General features: G+C 44.6%; 1 protein-coding gene across 1 annotated transcript in view; it reads right to left on the bottom strand.

Moving 5' to 3' along the window:
- Positions 1 to 23052, bottom strand: part of LOC119180994 (uncharacterized) — a 160105-nt gene that overhangs the window by 112098 nt on the left and 24955 nt on the right. Inside the window, exons 6-7 of the mRNA XM_075883682.1 lie at positions 5093 to 5259; positions 772 to 919 (exon numbers count right to left, since the gene is read on the bottom strand). Coding sequence (XP_075739797.1) covers positions 772 to 919; positions 5093 to 5259 — 315 coding nt within the window. The remainder of the gene's footprint in view (positions 1 to 771; positions 920 to 5092; positions 5260 to 23052) is intronic.

Raw genomic sequence — 23052 nt, 5'->3', positions numbered from 1 at the left:
TCAACTATTGTCGAGTGTGCATATTTTTGTATTGTTTTGATCTGCCATATTTGAGAATATAATTTTGTTCTGGTTATGAACTCTCGGCTCTGACTTGTTCTTTGGGCCACAGCCAGCGTCCGCTGGCGCGCCAAATAGGACCACTTCTAAATTGCCCACGCTTTCGTGGTGCAGTTCAGGAGGCTGATATTTCGGCCCTTGGAAGCCCGGCGATTGCCTCCCTAATCAACGGGACCTGTGACACTGGCATGCGTGTCGTGACAGTGACGTGTAGAGTTCTTGATAGGCAAGTGACGATTGCCAATTTTTCAAGAAAGGAAACGCGCCCAAGTCAGAAGGCGATTCTTGTTTAAGGACAAAAAGATCCTTTTTCTTTTTAGGATGTGAATGACCCCATGTCCTGGGTAATAGAAAAAACGGCACCAACGCAACATTCTAAAACATTACGTAAAGGTGGAGAGGGCGTACTAAAGTTGCTCCATCAAGGAGTAACCCACCTGCCACACACACCACTCACTTTTGAAGGCAACTGCAAAAATACAAAACGTTACCTTCCTTTCCCCCCTACCACGTGGTTACTTTTCATGAGACTGACTGTCCTTTTTTCCTGACACTCCTCAGGAGAGCAACAGTTAACTTTTACGTAAAGTATTTTCAATTGCTGGCTGACTTACGCAACACTTAAAGGCATTAATACAGGTGATAACGAGTAGAATTGTTATACCGAAGTCATGTTCAGAAATAAATTTAAGAAAATTCAGAAAGACTGACGTGCATATTCTCTCCTTGGGAGGGTTGCGGCTCACGATGACGTTGAAGAGGAGGCCGCAGGCGAAGAACTCCTTGGTGGCCTTATCCTCCTGGCAAGACTGCGCCTCCAAGTTGCCACTCGAGGCCCCGATTGCGCGAAGAACCTTTACTTGAGAAGGTGCCAGACGAGCACGGAGCGTATCGCTCGTCAGAAGAGTGTTAGCGGGAAGGCTCAATGAACATGTCATTTCGAACTTTGTACAAAGCAATACTGTATGAAGCTGACACTAGCGCAAGAGGGACCACTTCTATACCCGCGTGAACGTTCGTGAACACTTTTTAAAACTGCGCCAGAAACTGCCCGTTGTCAGCTAAAGCTCGTGAAATTGTCATTCAGAGTATATTTTAAATATATTTCAAGAGTGAGCAGCAGAACTCTACTGTAGCAAAAGGTGTGCAAGCAAAAGACACCTGATTTTCTTTTTTTGCCTACTTGTAACGAAAAATAACGTTACACTATTGTTTTTTGCAAATAATTATGTGAACATTGAAAGCCAGAATGTGCATCAAAGGTGGTGCTCGTGGCGTGTTTGCAATTAAAGTCACTACATAATATCAAAGGCCACGAATTTCAATTCCTTCGCAAATGTTTGCCACCATGTTAATATACCGCTGATGGAACAAACTACAACACGATTCTGCATACACCCTTAGAAACAAAGTTCGCAATGTCTACTCGAGTGACACTCCTCTTTCTTCTGCATCTCCTCATGCTAGCTTAAGAGGGCCGGGGCGTTTCTTATCTGCTTGGGCAAATCGACGGCAGACTTCGCACGCACGGTAACGTTATCGCGTGCATGTCCGACGTGCGCCGGCTCGTTTAATCTCCGTTTCAGCCAAGTTTGTCACCCCCACTCGCGCTTCTTTAAGCATGGGCAGAACTGATGCGCAGAAGGACGTTATCGATTTCGACTTCATACAGAACATAGCGGCGACGTAAACGGGAGTGGCAAAAACCTGCCGAGAGTGTCCACATAATTGCAATCAAAATAAGACATGCGCATAGTACAACCACAAGTTATCTTTCTTCGTCCCTGTTCTATTTCCGCTAGAAGTACTTAACAAGTAAAGATCAACTCGGTCAAATTTCAACTTTAGCCTTATCCCTTAAATATTATCTTTGTTTTAGGCATTACACATCAGTAAGCACAAGGAATTGCTGTAACAAAAGGGAAAGAGGCAAGAGTTTGACAAAAGTTCGTCTGGTCAAATATCACGATAAGCATGTAGATGTGGTCACTGACCAAGTCAAGGTGAAAAAGCACAGAGACGCTTCAGGAGCCAAACGGGTTCCTTTTTCGAACTATTTGCCTGGCCTGAGTGTGAAGAAGCAACCCGCATGGGTCCCGAACGTTTCCGTGTTTTAGGGGCGAAAACCCTCAGGTTGTGGGTCATTCCCTCCGTAGTAGTTGCAGTAGTAGTAGTAGTAGTAGTAGTAGTAATAGTAGTAGTAGTAGTAGTAGTAGTAGTAGTAGTAGTAGCAGTAGTAGTAGCAGCAGCAGCAGCAGCAGCAGCAGCAGTAGTAGTAGTAGTAGTAGTAGCAAAAATAGTAGCCACCTCTAGTTTATGAATTGCAAAATAGACGGCGTTGTGTATTTTGTCAGACAGATGGACGCACGCACGGACAGACGTACAGACAGACAGAAGCACGGACGGACAGACGCACGCATGGACGGCCAGACAGACAGACAGAAGCATGCATGGACGGAAGCACGGATGAACGGACAGAGTATAGCATGGATGGACAGACAAGCAGAAAGAAGCACGGACGGACGGACGGACAGGGAAATATACAAAAGCACACGAATGGACGGGCAGACACACAGATGGACAAACGCACGCACGCATGGATGGATGGATGGACAGACAGATGGACGGATGGATGGACAGACAGACAGAAGCACGCATAGACGGAAACACGAACGAATGGACAGACGGAAGCACGGGCGGACAGACAGACAGACAGACAGACAGACAGACAGACAGACAGACAGACAGACAGACAGACAGACAGACAGACAGAATGACAGACAGACAGACAGAAGCACGAATGGACGGATGGGCAGAAAGACGAAGGTACAGACACACAGACAGATGGACGGACAGACAGACAAGCACGGACGGATGGATGGACAGATGAGAGATATACAAAAACACGGAAGGACGGACGGACATACGGATGGGCGAATTAACGGACAGAAAGACATATAGAGACGCACGGACGGATGGACAGACAGAAACATGGACAGACGGACAGACAGAACAACGAACGGACGGAAGAATGGACGAACAGAAGCACGGACGGACGTACCAACAGACAGAAACGCGGATGGATGGACGGAGGTGTGACCAGATGTACGGACGGACAGACAGACAGACAGATGGATGCATGGACGGATGGACGCACACACGGGCGTATGGAGAGACAGAGACAGAAACATGGACTGACGGACCGACAGACAGATAGACACAATCACAGAAGAACGGAGGGACAGACAGACAGGCCGATAGGCAGACAGAAGCATGGACGGAAAGACGTACGCACGCACAGACGGACGGACAGACAGACAGAGAGACAGACACAGAAGCATGGACGGACGCACGCACAAACGGACAGACAGAAGCACGGACGGACAGACGCACACACAAACAGACAGAGAGACGGACAGGAGCACGGACAGACGGACGGATGCTTCTCCCAGTCATTATTTTCCGCCTTGACTTGGTCAGAGACTGCATTGGCACCTTCAAAGGTAAAGAGCCTGGCTTATCTCTTTAACAGCATCTTTCCGTGCGACGATTAGCAGTGACACCACGGAACATGACGACCACAATTCACTTGCTGATAATTTACATTTCAAAGGATGACAAAGCGCTCTTGACAAATACAGGTCCTATTTTTACTGCTCACTGAAGTTATCCACCATTTCTCCTTCAACAGCACGTATTGCTCTAAAGGTTTCGTAAAGTTCTAGTGAATTATGCTTTGACCTCAACTTGTAACTTCCAAGAATGATACAGGCGATGCTGTAGCAAAAGCCCCACCGGAAAACGGTACATCGTAGAGAAGATTTTTTGGGGAGGGGTTCATGATATCATTGGAACAATAATAATTTTGATGCTCAATTAAATTTAGAAAATCGCTACCGCCGTAAACTGTTGTTGAAGTTAAGCATCATACTGTATTCCTCCAAGGCGCAATTTTGAAATTTTCCTCGTTAAGTCCACGAAACTGCACCACATCAATACTTATAGCATACGCGCTCCGAAGCTATTGTTTACGAGAAACGCCGATATTGAAAGCAGTTTGCGTTCCCTCTTGGAGGTCATCAAAGTAAGAGAACGTTATTGTGCGGTTCATTTGTAGGATAGTACGGTGTTAGCTTATGATGTCATCAAGGATGGACTACAGAAAAAAATAAAATTTGAGTGATGGCAGTCAAGCAGTTTGTTTTCTTAACCTCCCCCTCTTTTTAGGGTCGAATCACCTTTTAGTCTAGCCTTGTCCTGCGTGAAGGGTAACCGGCAGTAACTCCCGAGCAGTATAATAGATGGCGCTGTCTTAACACCATTCCTCGTCTCATTTCCTAGATGGCGTTGGCCCAGTAGAATGGTGTGCAATAGGACGGACGGATGCATGGGCGGATGAACCTAACCATGGATGGAAGGATGGACAGACGAAAGCACGGATGGAAGCAAAGATGCACGCACGCACGCACGGAAGAACGCAGGGACGGACGGACGGAAGTTTGGACGGACGGATGGTTCCACGGATGGACGGACGAACGAACGCACGGACGGACGGCCGCTTCACCCTATTCATCATTATTCACTCCGTGAATATGCTGTGACTTTTTTGTAGTCTTCAATTTTTCAGCCGTAACATCGCATTTGATAGGCATCAGTTGAACGGCAGAGACTTCAGTGCGCCTTCTCATACGTGACCCAGCTTGGCAAAGCTGCAATCTGGTTTCCGCCGATTCCAACATCACTTTTTTTGCCGGTGAAAAAATAAACGAAAAGCCACCGAGCAATATTGCGACAAAACTCTGAGAAATCTGAGTATTATTTAGGATTGAATGAGGTCGTGAATAAGGGTGTTTTATTTCTTTGCACATCAAACATTTTATACTTAACTATTGCAGCAGTTTAAAATATGATGCTAAATGTTAATGCTAATACATTCTTTGCGTCCGTTGACATCGTGAAGAATGTGTGAAGCACTTCTTTCTGCATAAGTACTTGTGTTCACAGCACCCTTACTGTATGTCCACGGGCTTACCTCTGCGCCTCGATGCGGGCAGTCCCAACTCGTCGGGGCACAGATCGCTGTACTTGTAGGTAAGCACATTGCGAAAATACTCGGCTTGTTCCCTAAGGTCGGCGTTCTCCTTGCAGGGTCCTTCGTGAACCGCGGCTTCCAGGCAGCCATAATAGCGCTTCACGGACCTGAAAAATGCGGACCGGAAAAATCGGGAGTAGAATTCACATCATGTGCGTAAATGTACGCAATCCCAGCCTCCTGCTCCGAGTGGAACTTTTTTAGAGTGTGTGTGTGAAAAGCCGTCCGTTCGTAATTTCATTTAGTTTTATCCCTGCTACTCCTCACTACCTGTATTATTATTATTATTATTATTATTATTATTATTATTATTATTATTATTATTATAGAGCAGACACGTCTCGCATGGGCTCCCGCTTTTCATGCTTTTTAATTCGAAACAAGGCCAGTGACAAACCCAAGAGTTTCACAGCCTCAGCCGCCAAGACACGAGGAATCGGCGGACACAAGCTTCTTTTGGGTGAGTGCATCCTATCTCAAGATATAAGACTTGATTCCCGACAAGCGCGCGTCCAGTTTATTAAGCCTAACGCCAAGTTCGTCCCTGAGCAAAGCTGCGCGGAGCGTGCACAACGCGCTCAGGCGTTCCTGAAGGCACGGCACGAGCGCCGGCGCTCGCCGTGGCGAAAAGCTTAGAATGAGCCAAGATGCAGCAGCAGCAAGCAAAATGCAAAGAAACCAGCCAGACGAAGAAAATACAATGCAAACTGAACCAGTGGAGGCAAACAAAACATTAGAAAATTCGTGTACCTATGACGCTGGCAGTGGCAGAACAATTACAACGGAAAGCGCTTGGATCACGAGTAATAGGAAAAACAAGAAGGCTGTCGCCAATCCAAGGACACCGGCCAACCAACCCACAGAGCAGCCACCTATCAATGAGCAGACACTAAAGTCATCACCAACGCAGCAACAACGCAGGCCCAAGATGCCACCTCTGCCGCTCGATGACTTTAAGATCGTCTACCGCCCGCAAGCAGGTCTTGACCTCGCCAAATGAAACACCGTCGCTGTCACGCATGCCATCGGCAGAGTGAGTGAACTATCACAGCAAGACTTTAACGACAAGGTACGCGTACAAGTCCAGAGAATGGAAAACCTAATCATCGCAAGCACCGCCGCCAAAGAAGACGCCAAGAAGCTGTTAAGCATCCAGAAAATACAGCTTGGAGGAAATTTTTACAGTGTGAACGGCAACATCAGAACACCGGACGATGTCTCTAGAGGCGTCATCAGTGGCTTGATACCCGGTACGAGCACCGCAGAACTCATGGCTGGAATTCGCGCACCGGCAAGATACACAGTTCTTCATGCCAGAATGCTAGGTCAATCGACCGCGGCAGTCGTCTTCTTTGAAGGACCGCACGTTTCCTACTACATAATTTTCCAGAGCGTAGACTTGCGCTGCAGACCATATCGTAAGTCAGTGCAGTATTGCCGAGCTTGTGGCAATAGCAATACGGGTCACCACCAGGACGTCTGTCCGAAATCTATCCCGGATTTCTGCTATAAATGTAGCAAGGCCGGACAAACGCAGGGACATGAATGTGCACCCATCTGCAAGATCTGCGGGGAAGGGCACGAAACAGCAAGTAAAGAATGCAAAAGGAGAATCAATCTAAGTCCACCACCCTTCAACGTAAGACAACAGCGCCTCAACAGGCTTCAAGAAATAGACAACAACTGCAACGCCAGCGGAGAAGAGTTCCCTGAGGTTAGCGTATCGGCCGCTACCTCTAAAAGTAACAATGAGGGCCGCGTCTCCACGCGCAGCAGTTCCAAGTCAATATTGCCTTCGAGTTCGCGCTCCCACTCTCGTACGCGTTCCGTCACTACGCGCAGCAGATCCAAATCAATACTGCGTTCCAGTGCGCGCTCCCGCTCTCGCACGCGCTCGCGTTCCGTTAAACGGGCGAGCTACGCTACCATGGCAAGTGAATCTAACGACAGCAGCAGCTTAACCTCCTCGAAGTGGGACACCGCATCCATACAGATTCTCGAAGATAGACTGAAAAACCAGCAAAAAAAGCTCCAGAATCAGCACAGTCAACTGCAAAGCCAACAAAGCCGCATAAATAAACTGCTTCAGAGTCAAAAACGACAACAAGACCTCATTGACAAACTACTTGAAAAGGGCACGCATCAGCAAGGACATTCGGACAATGCAGAACAACAAGATCAAGAACAAGCAAACTCAAGCACAGAGCCGGCAACGACGCTGACCAAGGTAGGCGTCCAAGCCCAAGTGAACGCAAGGTGCACAATATTCGAAGAATCTTTCATGAATAACATGCATGCCACGATGGAAAAGATTGTCCAGTCTGCAGTACAAAAAACAGCCTCAATGTTTGAACACAAGATCACTACGCTTAATGCCAAAATTGATGGGATTGCTGCGCAAGTCAACAATTTCATCGCGCACGTGAAGAAAACTTACGTAACCATGGCACAGTTCGACAACTTGAACAACCCACGCCAAATGACTCGGAAAAAGGCACGAGCGAACAGTCACAATGCCTCTCGCCGAGTCGCGATGGCAGGCTGACATCGAATCGATCGAAGATGTCAGTCCCTAACCATAAGTATAAGAACCAGCATTCAACTTTACGCATATGGCAATGGAACTGTCGGTCATACCGCCTTCGACACGCAAGCCTACAAGAATTCATCAAGCTTAATCAACCAGACATCATTGCACTTCAGGAAACCAACACGCAGAACGTACGACTGCAAGGGTACACGACCTGCGCACAAACCCAACGCACTGCCATACTTGTCAAGAAAGCACTTTCAACGCAAAAACACGAAATCGAGGACACTCAGATAGAACATACCCTAATAAAGATTCTGCCGGAACGAAAAACGCAGCAAAGTCTTTTCATAACCAATATATACAGCCCCCCGCGAGACCAACTACCAGACTTCCATCACTTCATACGAGAAATCAGGAAGCGCACGAATGGCCACCAGATCATAATAATGGGAGACTTTAACGCCTCTCACACGGCATTGGGCTGTCATATCACCACGAGGAAGGGCTCTAGGGTGCACGATACTGCTCAACATCACGGAATAACCCTGTGGAACGACCCTCTTCAGAAGACGAGAATCGGGAACAGCGTCTCGAGGGATACAAATGCAGATCTTACATTTACGGCGAACGTCACTAGGGCAGAGTGGAGTGTGCTACCGGAAACTTTAGGTAGTGATCATCACATCATTCAACTCTCCGTAGCGCACACTCGCAAACAGACTAAGACTGGAATAGCGCGGTTAACGGAATGGCAATCCTTTAGGAATGACCTCGACGTTGAAACCACCATAATCGACATTGAAGACTGGTTTAAGAATGTGCTCAAAATAGCCGAACACTACACTAAGGACATACAGCTTGACGTCGATACACCCACCGTCGACGCACATCTCCTCCACCTTTGGGAGGCTAGAAGAGGAATTCTAAAGAGGTGGAAGCGGTGAAAACTAAACAGAAAGTTACGAAAACGCATTACTCTCCTCACCGAGCAATCTCAAGATTATGCGAATCAATTGGCCAGGCAGAACTGGCACGCTTTCTGTGACAAGCTGCAGGGGACTCTGAGCACCAAAAAGAGCTGGCATCTGCTACGCACACTTCTAGCCACGCAACCTTCCAAAGCAGCAGAGAAGCAGCACCTTCATAGGCTTATTCGAAACTACGCCGGTACAGAAGAACACCTCCTAGAAGAATTACAAAAGAAGCTCTGTGGCGATGCACCCACTGGGGCTTCAATTCACACCAAAAATATACGCTGGCGCACCGAACACTGAACTTGACCAGCCCTTTAGCTTGGCTGAACTGCACACAGCCCTAACGAAGCTGACAAGAAATACCAGCCCCGGAATAGACAGGATTGTCAACAAGCACTTACGTAACCTACCGCACCAGGCCACCACGGCTCTTCTCTAATATTACAACGACTCCTGGGATAAAGGAGAGCTACCTGCGGTATGGAAGCACTCGGAAATCACCATGATCCCTATGCCTAACAAACCAGTCGGCATCGAGAACCTACGCCAGATTTCTCTCACCTCGTGCGTGGCAAAGCTGTTCGAACACATGGTGCACGACCGCTTAACCCAGTACTTGGAAGATAGTGGACACCTACCGGACGCCATGTTCGGCTTCAGGCAGCATCTTTCGACGCATTACGTGCTCTTGCTACTCAAAGAAGACCTCCTTGATGACCTCACCCATCGAAGAAAGTACTCCATACCCAGAGTCGATGTCAAGGCGGCCTTCGATAACGTCAGCCACGACGCGATCCTCAACAACCTCGAAGGCGTTGGCTGTGGCATTAGAACCTACACGTATGTCAGAAACTTTCTGACGGACCGACCGTACGGCAACTGTGGGCATATGCAACATCCTCAGCAAAAGCTTCCAACTACCGAAAAAAGGAACGCCGCAGGGTTTGGTCATCTCGTCGTTACTTTTCAATGTGGCTATGATCAATCTGCCAAAAATTCTCGACAAAATATCTGATTTACGGCACGCGATTTACGCTGATGACATCACGCTCTGGACCAGGGCTTCGAACACTGGGAGACAAGAGACCTGCCCACAAGCCGCCGTAGATGCCATCGAACGGTATCTCAGAAACAGCGGTCTCTGCTGTGCCCCCGAGAAATCCGAGCACCTCGTCCTCAAAGCGAGAACAAAAGGCAGACCCCCTCTATACGACGAGCCTGCCCCTAGCGTAACGCTGAAGGGACCTTAATTCCAAAAGTCGAGACCCTGCGAGTGTTTGGAGTTCACATCTGCAAGGAGTTGGGATGGTAAACCCCACATATCAATCAATCACATCTGCAAGGATGGATTGGGAGCTGCCACCATACCGAGACTCCAACGGACACTATAACAACTCACGCACCTCGTCAAGAGGATCGCGAATCAACAAAACGGACTCAAAGAGCACGACACGCTCTGTTCACCAGCCGCAAGCTCTGTTCACCAGCCGCATTACGTACGGCACGCCGTACCTGAATTTGAAAACCGCTGAAATTGAAAAACTTAATATCATGATAAGAAAAGTCACTAAAGTAGCCCTGGGAGTTCCGCCAATGGCCTCTACCACACGTCTCTTAAAGATGGGCGTCCACAACACGTGGCAAGAGCTCATAGAAGCACGTAAGAACAGTCAGCTGGAGGGGCTCAAGCTGACGCCCACGGGGAGGTCGGTGCACCGGTACCTCAACTACAGCGACAAGTTCATCGCCGATGCAGACCGGAAAAAGCGCATCCCGCTGTACATTAGAGAGTCGCTGTCCATCGCACCTATTCAACGCAACATGCATTCTACTTTCAATAAAAGTAGACGCGAGGCTAGAGCTAATGCTATTCGACGAAAGTTCAAGCAAGACCCGGACGCCCGCTACACTGACGCGGCCAAGTATCCGCATAAAAACGCGTACGCTGTCAGCGTCGTCGATTCTCAAGGCCGAGAATTAGCGTCGGCCACGGTCAACGCACTCAATTCAGACGCCGCAGAAGAATCGGCAATCGCTCTAGCAACCACAACATGTACAGACGCCGCGGTGATTTTCACCGACTCACAAGCCGCCTGCAGGAATTTCGCTAAGGGCCGTATCTCAGCCAATGCCATCAATATTTTGAAACGGCTAAGCACTCCACTCCCATACACTTGTGTATTATGGGTGCCAGGACACGAGGGTCTGCAGGGAAACGAAGCGGCCCACGCCGCTGCCCGCGAGCACGTCAGCCGGGCTGCCCCCTGCCCACAGGACAATAGACCCGTCGTCGAAGAGACGGAAGTTGTTCAAAACACGTACTCGTCGTTACTCCAGCATTGCAGGCTGGAGCGACGAGTATACCCTCCACCACACCCAAAACTGACAAAAGAAAAAAAAAGCGTAATACTGAGACGCCTGCAAAGGAGCACATACACACATGGGGCCCTAATGCACCGTCTCTACCCAACGAGATATAGCTCTATGTGTCCGCTTTGCTACGTACCAGACAACCTGGCGCACTTGCTTCTTTCATGCCAGTGTATTGCCAGACGTAATCTGCTACAAAACACGACTGATAACGAAGCAGGACGGACGAACGAAGACCTAACCGAAACGTGGGAGGCGAAGCTCGCTCGCGAGGACCTGGAAGACCAACAACGACTCGTCGCCAGGGCCAAGAGAGCAGTAGAAGCCAGAGGGTTCCTGGACTAAGGAGCCCTCCCACCTCAGGGTGACACCGGGCCTTGCTCGGGGCACTGTTTCAAAATAAACGTTTACTTCTCTATATTATTATTATTATTATTGTTATTATTATTATTATTATTATTATTATTATTATTATTATTATTATTATTATTATTATTATTATTATTATTATTATTATTATTATTATTATTATTATTATTATTATTATTATTATTATTATTCCGTGATTCCACGAGAGATCGACACGGGTCCAAAAGTTGATATTTTAGATTTCATTGGGTATTTTATATTTCAGGCACCTCCCACAAGGTAGCCCGAAAGTCGACTTCGTTTTATTATTAACGGCATAACTTACGAGAAAAAAATATCGAACTTCACCAACACGGAGGCACCAACTTCGTCACCTGTCCTTTTCGAAAATTGCAGATGCTATAAAAAGGGAAATATTTTTGTTTCAAGGAAGATATTTTTACCTGAAATGTATGTCTAATGAAGAATGAATTCATGCGGTTTCAAGTTGGCAGACCTTAAGAAAATAGCTTTTAAAATTGTCTAATTTTGCGAATGTTTAAAATAAGTTACGTATTCCACATTTTTTTCTCCGAAAGTAATGCAAGCAGCATTTTTAAACTTGACACGTTTTAAGGGCATTGTGTGTTCATTAGGTACATAAAATATTGCTGCCATAGGGCTAATGTAAAGTTTTATATTTTGTCTCAAATTCTCGTTAGGGCAAAAGTGTACTCCACTGAAATTTGAATAATAAAAAAACGCCATCCTCGATTTCTCTTAAAATCTCGTAATTAGACAACCGAAGGCCATCATACAGTAATATAGAAAAACATGTTGCATTATTTTCTTTTTAGCGACAATATTTGTGATACAAATCAGAGCTTTTCGAGAATGCGCTGATAAGTTGAGAAATCCTGAAATCGGAACAGAAAGGCGGCATAAGCTTCAAACGTGAGTAAACGTGACCGCATTTGGTGAAGAAAAGCTGTTTTAGCACTGTGACAAATACGTACCCATGAAGGTGCATTTATGCTACTGATAACACAGCTTCAATGAAGGAAATCTTCGACACTGTAACTCAGTTGCAAAACATCTGTCTATATTTGCTGATAAACTCAAACATGAAAATGTTCCAACGCAAGTGTTGGGCCTCGCTGGAAAAAACACATGCGCTTGAAGTACCCTCAGTGGTATTTTGGTGGTGGCTGCGTGAAACAAGAGATGCGCTCAAAATGACTGCACCTTTTGCAGATCACATTTAGCAGTACGTGACGCTAACAAAACACGACCACGATCAGTGCCCTCAGATGTGCTTAGCCAAACATGCCAAGAACGTATGCCTGAAATACGTGTCAACAATTCCAGCTCGCTCTTCTTAAACTGACGGAATGTTTCTAGCTCGTCTGTATTTTCACACAGCAGCTTGACATTCTTGAGCTTCGCGCTCATTTGCGCCACCATTTGGGATGCTGACATAATCACAGCTGAGCTTGCCGCTCTAAGGTTGTAAAGCGTAGCCTGATGCTTTAGTAGGCCACCAACGCCGTCACAAGAGTTCTTGCCATGTCCTGTGGCCGATAAAATTCACTTTGTTGATATATGATCTTTCTGACATAACTCGAAGAATTGGTAGATGTTTTTTAAGTGACTGCATGCACCATTAGAAACATAGGTAACATGCGTGTCAGGCTTAAGTTGTTCCTTCATATAGTTGTGACATATTTGTAGAGCAAAACAGGCATGTGCAGCATCATGGCATGTGTCATCACTGACGACGGCAAAACTTTGGATTGATTGCTTCCTTGTGACGACACACGTGAATATAGACACCTGTCTTTTGTGCCATTGATACGACTGTACCTCATTCGGGAAAATGGCTGTCCAATTTTTGGCGAAATCAAAGTGAAAAATGCAAGATTCTTTTCCTTGGTTCTCTTTCGCCTGGCGTATTGCTGATTCTTGAATGTATCTTATGTAATCATGGGTAATCCACTTCACGAACCATAAACTTAGCTCTCGCAGAAAAGCACTTGCCTAGGCTGTTTTTTTTTTACTAGATCGCCATTTTTCCATACTGCATAGGCTACCTCAATATCTTCAGGGATTCCTAAACATGTGGCTGTCAGAGCGTCCTCCTTAGCACAATGGTCACAATGGCCTAAAAACAATCACTTGTAGGGGAGCTGCAAAGACATAGTTCTTTCAAGAAGCCCGCCGTGTAGGCACCATCGGTGACGTCTTGTAGGACATTAACACACTCCGTGGCACTAGCACAGTATATACAAAGGCACACTTCTTGGTGTGGTGCAAGAAGAACCCACTTCAGCCTCAGTGAATAAAACTTTGAGAGCCCAATAGACGTGTTCGGATTAGCTTCTCTAAAGAGACGGTAAGTCTCTCGCAACGAAAGGGTCATAAACCTTTTCGAAACAAGCTCTTTTTTTACGTCAATGATAACAGATACTACATCTTTTTTGTTGAGACTCTGCCGAGAGCAGCTATACTCATCTTTGGAGTAGTAAGCCATAGCTGCCTGGACATCCATTGGGTTCAGCCGTGTCCTTTTTACCACATTTGGTGCTAACCATATCCCGTGTTTTGCGCGCCAGCTTCGGGGTCTGTATTTCATGTAAGCTGACAAGTTTGGTATAAGCGCTTCGAGTTTTCGGCGCTCTATATCGCTCGGCAACAGTGTCAACAAACGCATGCAAGCGTACGAAGAACACGCTTCGTACGCTTGCTTGAAGTTTTTGAACCACTGGGCACACACACTGCATTTTAGATCTGATAGTTGAAAGTGGCGGTTACACACGTTACGGTGGCATTTCACGGCTACTGTAGAATTGCTGCTAAGTTGTCTTGCTCTGCATGAAGTTTGCTATTTTGCGCATGCAGCTTCTCCTGTCGCATATGTGACAATGCTTCAGGCGTGTTTACGCACCGCTCTTGACTTCTGCTTTTTTCTTTTTCCGGCAAAAACTCATCAGCTGTTTAAGCTGAGAAGCCATTAAACGAAGACAGCATATCTCTGAGGCATCTGAAGCAGTTCTGGCAGACGTGGTCGTTGTTATGTGCATGGCGGGCAGCTTTCGGCAAAAGCTTCTGGAGTGCAACAGGCCGATGTCTTCGACCTTGCGAAAGTTTCTTTGATAAGGTATTTTCTTTTTATGCAACATGAGGTAATGTGAACAAAAAACTCTATCCCGGCTGAAGTGGTCAGCCATCGCCACGCTCCTTGAGGCTCAAGTTACTGGCAGTGCAACTATGCGTGAAATCAGCAGCACGAAAGTGATCCACCTGTCGTCTGTTCCTATGTCTCTCACCTTTAATGAGAGCAGACGTAAAACAGCGTGCGCAAGTATCCACAGTGCGAATGCAAAACTGAAGTATAGTACGTTAAAATGATTTTCACAATGTTTTTGTCGATAAAATTACGGGAGGCGTAATCTTTGTCCCTACTTTGAACCATATGATCTAAAGCATTGCCTCCGAGATGCGGCGCACAGCAATTCTTCTGTAGAGCAGACGACGGATGACAACTTGCCCTAAAGCGTGCTCTTCAGTCTAATGCGGCAGTCTTCGTGTCCCAAATGATAAAACTTTGTTATGAATCGTTTATGAACTCATTCAACATTCAAATCTCTTACCCAACGTGTTGCAAACACATGGCCGTCACAGCAGCTCCATCTGTGTGTCAGTAATGGAGAGACACCACATATTAGAAGTCTCAGTGCTCTACGTATAAGAGTGAATTCAGATACTGTAGAATATCGTGTTCACAATAGTTACTCCTATCTGCTAAACCAGCTTTTCTTCACCAAATGCGGTCACGTTTACTCGCGTTTGAAGCTCATTGCCGCTTTTCCGTTGCGATTTCTAGATTTCTCAACTTATCAGCGCATTCTCGAAAAGCTCTGATTTGTACCTTGAATATTGTCGCTAAAAACAAAATAATGCAACATGTTTTTCTATATTACTGTATGATGGCCTTCGGTTGTCTATTTACAAGATTTTAAGAAAAATCAAAGATGGGGTTTTTTTATTATTCAAATTTCAGTGGAGTACACTTTTGCCCTAATGAGAAATTTGAGGCAATATATAAAACTTTACATTTGCCCTACGGCAGCAATTTTTTATGTACCTATTGAACACACTATATCCCTAAAACGTGTCAAGTTTGAAAGCGCTGCTTGCATTACTTTCGGAGAAAAAAATGGGGAATACGTAACTTATTTCAAGCTGTCGCAAAATTAGACATTTTAAAAAGCTATTTTCTTAAGGTCTACAAACTTGAAACAGTATGAATTCATTCTTCATTAGACATGAATTTCCGGTAAAAAATACCTTTCTTTAAACAAAAATATTTGTCTTTTTATAGCATCAGCAATTTTCGAAAATGACAGGCGACGAAATTGGTGCCTCCGTGTTGGTGAAGTTTGATATTTTTTTTTTCTCGTGCATTATGGCGTTAATCATAAAATGAAGTTGACTTTCGGGCTACCTGGTGAGATGTGCGCGAAATATAAAATACTCATTGAAATCTAAAATATCAACTTTTGGACACGTGTCAATCTCTCGTGGAATCACCCTATTATTATTATTATTATTATTATTATTATTATTATTATTATTATTATCAATATTATTATTATTATTATTATTATTGGCTCAGATTTAATGCGCCCCGATATTGTTACGAGGCATGTCACGGTGGCAGCCTTCGGAAGGCTCGACCATCTGGTGCTGCCTTAATTACCAATGACGAATGTGTAAACGAATTTTCACGCCAATTCGCGGCTTTCTTGGCATGAGTCGATTAATTGGAGTTGTCCACTCGCAACACATGTGGCTTCAACTTTCATTCCACTGGAAGTGTTAAAGACAACACGGCATAGTCCATCAAATGGCCTCAGGCATTCACCGAACAGTTCAGAATTTACAAAGCGTCATTCAATATTTTTTTGCGTATGAGTAGCCATAAACAACCTATATCATTTTCAATTTTCTCATTGAGTGAACGTAGCTCAAACACGAAAAAAATACATAGAAATCCGTTACATCATCTGGATTTGCGGTGCTGCGGTGACTCCACGAAACTAAAAAAATGCGTCGATCTTCCTTTTATATACATTTATTTATTTATTTATATACTTATATATAGATACTGCAGGCCAATATACTGGCCCACGTAGGAGGGGTAATTACAATAATATTATGGCAAAGCATTTACAAAAGATTAACAATGCAAGAAGAAAAACGGACAGTGCAAGACGCTTGCTTCGCAAATCAATTTACACAGGTGATGACTACGAAAAAAAAAAGCTCTTAAGACAAGAACAGGGCACTACACAGAGCATGGGATTCATTACGGAATTGCAAGAAAAGTTTGAACACTGCTCATAATAATACCCAATATTAAGAGAAATAGTTTTCTCATTCTTTTGTAAAGTTCTTCGATTGTATGACGTGAACAGGTAGAGAGTTCCATTATCCTATGGTGCGTGGAAAAAAACTGTTGATGTGAGATTTGGTTTTGAAAAATATTAGCATACGAGAAAAGTTGTATCTGTGTCTAGTCGACCGTGTGTTTAGGGGCACTAAAAAACGAGGCAACTGAAGGCCAGTTTCGCCTTTTATATATGTTGTGTAAGAACTGTAGGCCACTGAATGTACGGCAATGTCCTAGTCAACTTGTTTTATTGGTAAGCATTATAAGTGACGGGGAACGTTCTCTTTTGCATTTTCCAAAAATAAATCTTACACCCTTTCTTTGCACACGCTTCACATTTATAATGTCTTTTTGATGTGAGGATATAGCGCGCATGTGACGTCTGGGACGCAAAACATGGCTCCAAATAGATCACGTCAATGCAGTAGAAGCGCGTGGCCATTAACCTGCTTCCGTGTTATAACGTCGATGAAACGTTGTTTGGCCTCTCATCGATGAAACGTTAATGCGCCAGGCCTGCGAGGAACGTGCGGCACGAAGTTTGTGTCCCACCATGTTCGGACTCCAATGTGGTTGTCTCATTGACATGAGTGCAACTAATCTATTGTAATAAGAAACTTACCATAAGAACAGAACAATGAATAAATAAATGAAATTTGATTAAGATAAATCAATTTAACGGCATACAACGCGTCACATTTATTTATTTATTTATTTATTTATTTATTTATTTATTTATTTATTTGAATATACTGCAGCCCTTATGCAGGGCTATAGCATGAGTAGATGAGTTATACAATACTAATACAAACAGAGCAACAACAATAAAACAGCAATAAAACTGAAATACATTCCATCAATACATAAGAAAACATCACTATGGTATTGCGAGCACGATCTCTACCTATTTTTTAAATGGGCAATAGCGGCATCAATAAAATTTCGGAATGACAGTGAACGAATACTGCCCAGTAGGGAATTCCAGAAGTCTATAGTACGTGGGATAAAACTGAATTTGAATGTGTTAGTACGAGCAAATAAAGGCTTTAAGTTCAAGATGTGGGAGCTGCGGGTGCAAGACTATTTCATACGTGCGATGTAGTTACCACCAAAGATGCCAGGACAGGAGTTGATGACTGTACATAATAGTTTTAAAAATTCGATGCAATAACAAGAATGTAATTCTCCACCTTGTCGAGAAATTGACCACGTATCGGCGCGCTTCGCTGCAAATGTAGTCAAAATATAGGTACACGGATTCAGTAACCGAAATGCTGTGTGTTTATATGGTTAACGATTTAGAGTAATTCGTATACACTGCTATGGAATAGCACAAAGCCATCCCGTGGGCCTCACACTTGATGAGGACATGTCTACAAAGATTATGTCACGAAAGAGTTCACATCGATGCAAATCAGGCACTATTCATTGCGGCGAAAAGTGGCTAGATTGAAATTTCATTCACCTAGCGAAACACGGCTCTTTTAAATTTGACCCTTACAGATACATACAAAACAGAATGTCACGTATTTCACGGTCTGTTGAATCAGGCCGTGAGGACCAATTTGTGCCCATACCTACAAAGGTGACATCTTTAAATATTGTCTCTTCCCGAAAACGATTGAAGCGTGGAACGTGCTGCCGCATAACTTGACTAAAAGTAACTCTTCAGAAGAATTAGAAAAAAAAATAGTACTGGCCTATTATTCTTCCATGTAACCATATATATGCGTTGTTACCTTCCCTTTTTCCCGGTGATAAGTGGCTTGTATGCTTTCACTTGAGATCAAATAATAATACGTCATCTTGATAAACTTCCTGACTTGGGTGATAATAATTTTGAAACATATAGAACAGTGTTCGCTGAGTGTAGTGTCCGCGAGTGTGTTACTCTCCGCTCACCGATGACCACTTCTGTGTAAACCTTCATGCGTTGTACTTTTGATTATATTTCTTTTTTAAATAGTAATTGTATGTTCTGTATGGTGTATGCTTGTTTAAAGCTGCCGGGTGCATTGTCTGTCCTGAATTCACTGCGTAGTGCTTGTGCCCTTGTGCTAACAGTAAATGTAAATGAATAAGTAAACGAATGAATGAACTAATATAGTTAAGTAGTTTCACTAAATACCCAAAATATACCTTCGGTTCACAGTTAGGGGATCCGTGAATCAACTGAACATTTAAATCACTCATCACGTTTTCTTAGCTCGGTCACCATTTGCAGAACGTTTGACTCACATTAATTCTCGCTTGGTTCACGCGCATGAGCTACTGCTCCACAGCCTGCACTGCACCCGGGATCGGTCGAACGCTGTGCATGCGTTGAACGCGTCATTTTGTCCGTAGAGGCGATGTGTGAGAACAAGTTAGATCTTGCTCAGCGCATGCGAATAAGCCTGCGCTTCTCTCATAATCATATGGTGTTTTTGGGACGTTAAACCCCACATGTCAATCAATCATCATCGAATAAGCCTGCGGCATGTCATCCTCGCCATATTTGTCTCCTGCAACCACGGCGAGTGAATTCACTGCGCAGCAGTTGAATATAATGGCGTGTTAGGCTTTATACTCTGCTATCGTAGGGAGCGTATACAGTAACACTACGCTGCATGAGATACGGGCGCCATTTTGAAGTGCCGTCGCGAAACAGGAGCCTGTGCAGAACCCTGGGCCACTGCCAGGTGGCAGCACCACATCTTCGGCAGAGCGCTTTTTTATGTGCATAGCGTAGAAACTTTTAGCGCAACATAGCGAACACCACGTCTTCAGAATTACGTATCTGTGTACTTCTAGCGAAGAAACACACCACCTAATACTTACGTATAGAAGTTGCGCCTCAGATACGCTTCCACTTCGGTAGTTAATTACCTCGAATATACACTTGGTTGGCGATGATTGCGTACTTTTTAGAGAAGGAACTTCACCGCATAATATAGCTACTTTTCAAGCTGGTCTAAATAATGTTTGCAATTGGTGTCATGTGTGGCGAATGAAGCTTAACATTAAAAAGTGTAAATCTATGAGAGTATCTAGATCGAACGGTAACCTGCCCGCCCCGCCGCGGTGGTCTAGTGGCTAAGGTACTCGGCTGCTGACCTGCAGGTCGCGGGATCGAATCCCGGCTGCGGTGGCTGCATTTCCGATGGAGGCGGAAATGTTGTAGGCCCGTGTGCTCGGATTTGGGTTCCTGTTAAAGAACCCCAGGTGGTCGAAATTTCCAGAGCCCTCCACTACGGCGTGTCTCATAATCATATGGTGGTTTTAAAATGTTAAACCCCATATATCAATCAGTAACCTGCCTCTACACCATCTGAATAACATTTAATTAGAAACTACGAATGCATATAAAACTTGGGTGTGCATATAGCATATAACCTAACATAGAATACATATATCGGATAACTAATCAAGCCAATCGTTTGTTGGGTTATTTGTGCAGTAACTTTTCTTGCGCTTCATCATCATTAAGGTTACTACTTTATAAAACATGACAAGGCTGAAAGTAGAGTATGCTTTAACTATATGGGACCTTTATCCCCACAATCTTATTCAATGCATTGAAGTAATCAAAAATAACTCTTGTCAATTTATTATAAGGGACTACAACCGAACATTCAGCGCATCTTTAATGAAAGCGCACCTGCATCTCGAATCACTATAGTTTCATGACGTAAGGTCTTTCGCTTATCATTCTTTCATAAGTTGTATCTACATCGCACATTACATTCGAAATTCATGTCACGACCATATTGATTGATATGTGGGGTTTAACGTCCCAAAACCACCATATGATCATGAGAGACGCCGTAGTGGAGGACTCCGAAAATTTCGACCACCTGGCGTTCATTAAAAGAGCACTAACATAAACTTTCAAAATCAAGATGTGCCCATCATTCAATAACTTGTTATGCATAGGTCTTATTGGCCAATTTCGAATGGCGTCTGTCGCGTCGAAGTTATTTTATTTCGACGTCAAAAAGCGTAGAAAAGCTAAGGAGAAAGGAGGAAAAATAGACTGCCCTGTGACATCAACACTAGTGGTACGTGTTCGGTGTGATACATTCCACAAATACCATTCTGAGTGACTATACGCGAGTAACGATGACGTCGGCGATCTGGGTGTGTTTGGAGCAGATTCCAAGCCATGCTCTCACTAGTGGCTCTCCTTGCTGTGTTGAAGTGTGCGTGCGATTCATTGTGTCGCATCGACTGATTTGGCATGTGTGCCACAGCATGAGTACTATCATTCAAAGTGACAGAACGTGCCAGAATGTCGAAGAACTGCTGCGCAGTGACAACCTGCACGTCGAGGTGTGGGAAAAGCAAGAAGTGCATGGCGTTTCATGCCTTTCAAGCCACGAACCTCATTGCAGCCAATGGGTTGACTTCGTACGCGCCGTTGGATAGAGGGACTGGACGCCTGTCAACAACAGCCGCATTTGCTCCTTTCACTTTGCGGCAAGCTGCAAAAGGGTAAATTCAGCTGTGTTGGCGAACCAGTTAGGTTTCACTGGCAGTACTAGGCCTCTTCTCGAGGCCGGGGCTATTCCTACCGTGTTCCCTGCTGCATCGGAAAAGAGCGATTCACTCACCACATGTCCGTGACATGAGGTGCGTAGTTGGTATTCCTGAGCTACGACAATACAGCCAGGACTGATTAATACATTGCATTTAAGGCGGAGCTTGTCAAGCAAGGATCGTCGTGAATCGCGGCAATATCTAATTTCAAGTCGCTGTCATCATCACTTGCCGATGTTGACCAAGACGATGGTGGGGACGACGATGTTGGCGACAGAGGCATGTCTACGCCTTCAGAGACACAGCTGGACTGACTGTACGTGCGCTAATAGCAAATGAAACGCCAGTGTGACATCACCATTTCTTGTGAAAGCGGCATCAGTTGTGCAGCGGTCTCGGCTAGCCGCGAAGTAGCGCTGGCAGCGTGCACTACAATTTGGTGGGATTTTCATCCATTTTGAAACGCGTTTGATAGTGAATGTATTATCCAATGTTACAGATACTCAATCATCACTCAGATGCGTTTTAAGTCACGAATGGCTACTGGGGGTCGATAGCTACTACTTGACCCAAAAATCTTGACATGAGTAAGTTTGATGTCAGTGCTCTTTTGATGTGCACCCAAATCGGAGAACACAGGTCTACAACATTTCCGCCTCCTTCGGAAATGCAGCCGCCGCCACCGGAATTCGATCCCGCGACGTGCGGGTCAGCAGCTGCGTACTTTAGCCACTAGACCACCGTGACGGGGCGTCAGGACCATATTACTTATCTCACCGCATTAATCATTAACAAAAAGTTAGAATTTTTGCGCGTAACACCACATGTTTTTCTAATTCATTTATAACTCGGACACATGATTCGATTGACCTCCTGGCTGATATTGTCAGCATTATTAGCAATGAGAACTTTCGTAAAATATTACATACCATTGTACAGTAATACGCGTTTGTGCGAACTAATGTCACCTGAACAATTTATGAGATATCTACAATGTTGCACCTGTCGATCTCATCATCTCATTTCAATTGAACCTGCAATTTTTCATAAATCACTGTATTTCAATCACCCAGCTTACACTGTATAAGCAACAAAATTCACACATTTCTTAATTATTTATGTTCTCGTTGAGTGCGGTATTTTTCATACTCAGCAAACGTTGCATGATTAGCAAACATTGTACTATTATGAATTGTGTTCGTTTGTTATTATTTCTGTCCCTTTTTTTTCATTTTTAACCCACTCCACTCAGTAATGCCGAAAAGCCTTGAGGGTAAATAAAAAAAATATTTGCTCTTTGATTGACAATGTTCACAAGTATGAACGCAGCCACCAATTCAAAAAATCTAGATTTCAACAAGTGCCCAAACGTTGACTAGGTGGGAAAATCGTGTGACAGACAACCAGGCGGAAAGACAAAAATTTAGGTGTTCAAGTATCTCAAGAAAGACTATAATCTTTAAAACACATATTGTGGTTCCTTTCATAATCTCATCCTTCACTCATCGGCAAGTTTTCCCAAAGAAGCTGTATGACAGCTGACTAGTAGAGACAGACAACAGCAGGTGGGGGCTTTTTGTGCCACTCGCGCCACATCTTTTTTAAAGAATCACCCAATCATTCACAGCTAAATGAAAGTGTTTAGCTTGTGCCCAGTAAGCAAATGAGGACTCATATACTGAAGTCATGCACGCGACATCGGTGC

Source organism: Rhipicephalus microplus, unplaced genomic scaffold (assembly GCF_043290135.1).
Source record: "Rhipicephalus microplus isolate Deutch F79 unplaced genomic scaffold, USDA_Rmic scaffold_20, whole genome shotgun sequence".
NCBI lineage: Eukaryota > Metazoa > Arthropoda > Arachnida > Ixodida > Ixodidae > Rhipicephalus > Rhipicephalus microplus.
This window is presented reverse-complemented; position numbering and strand designations above follow the sequence as displayed.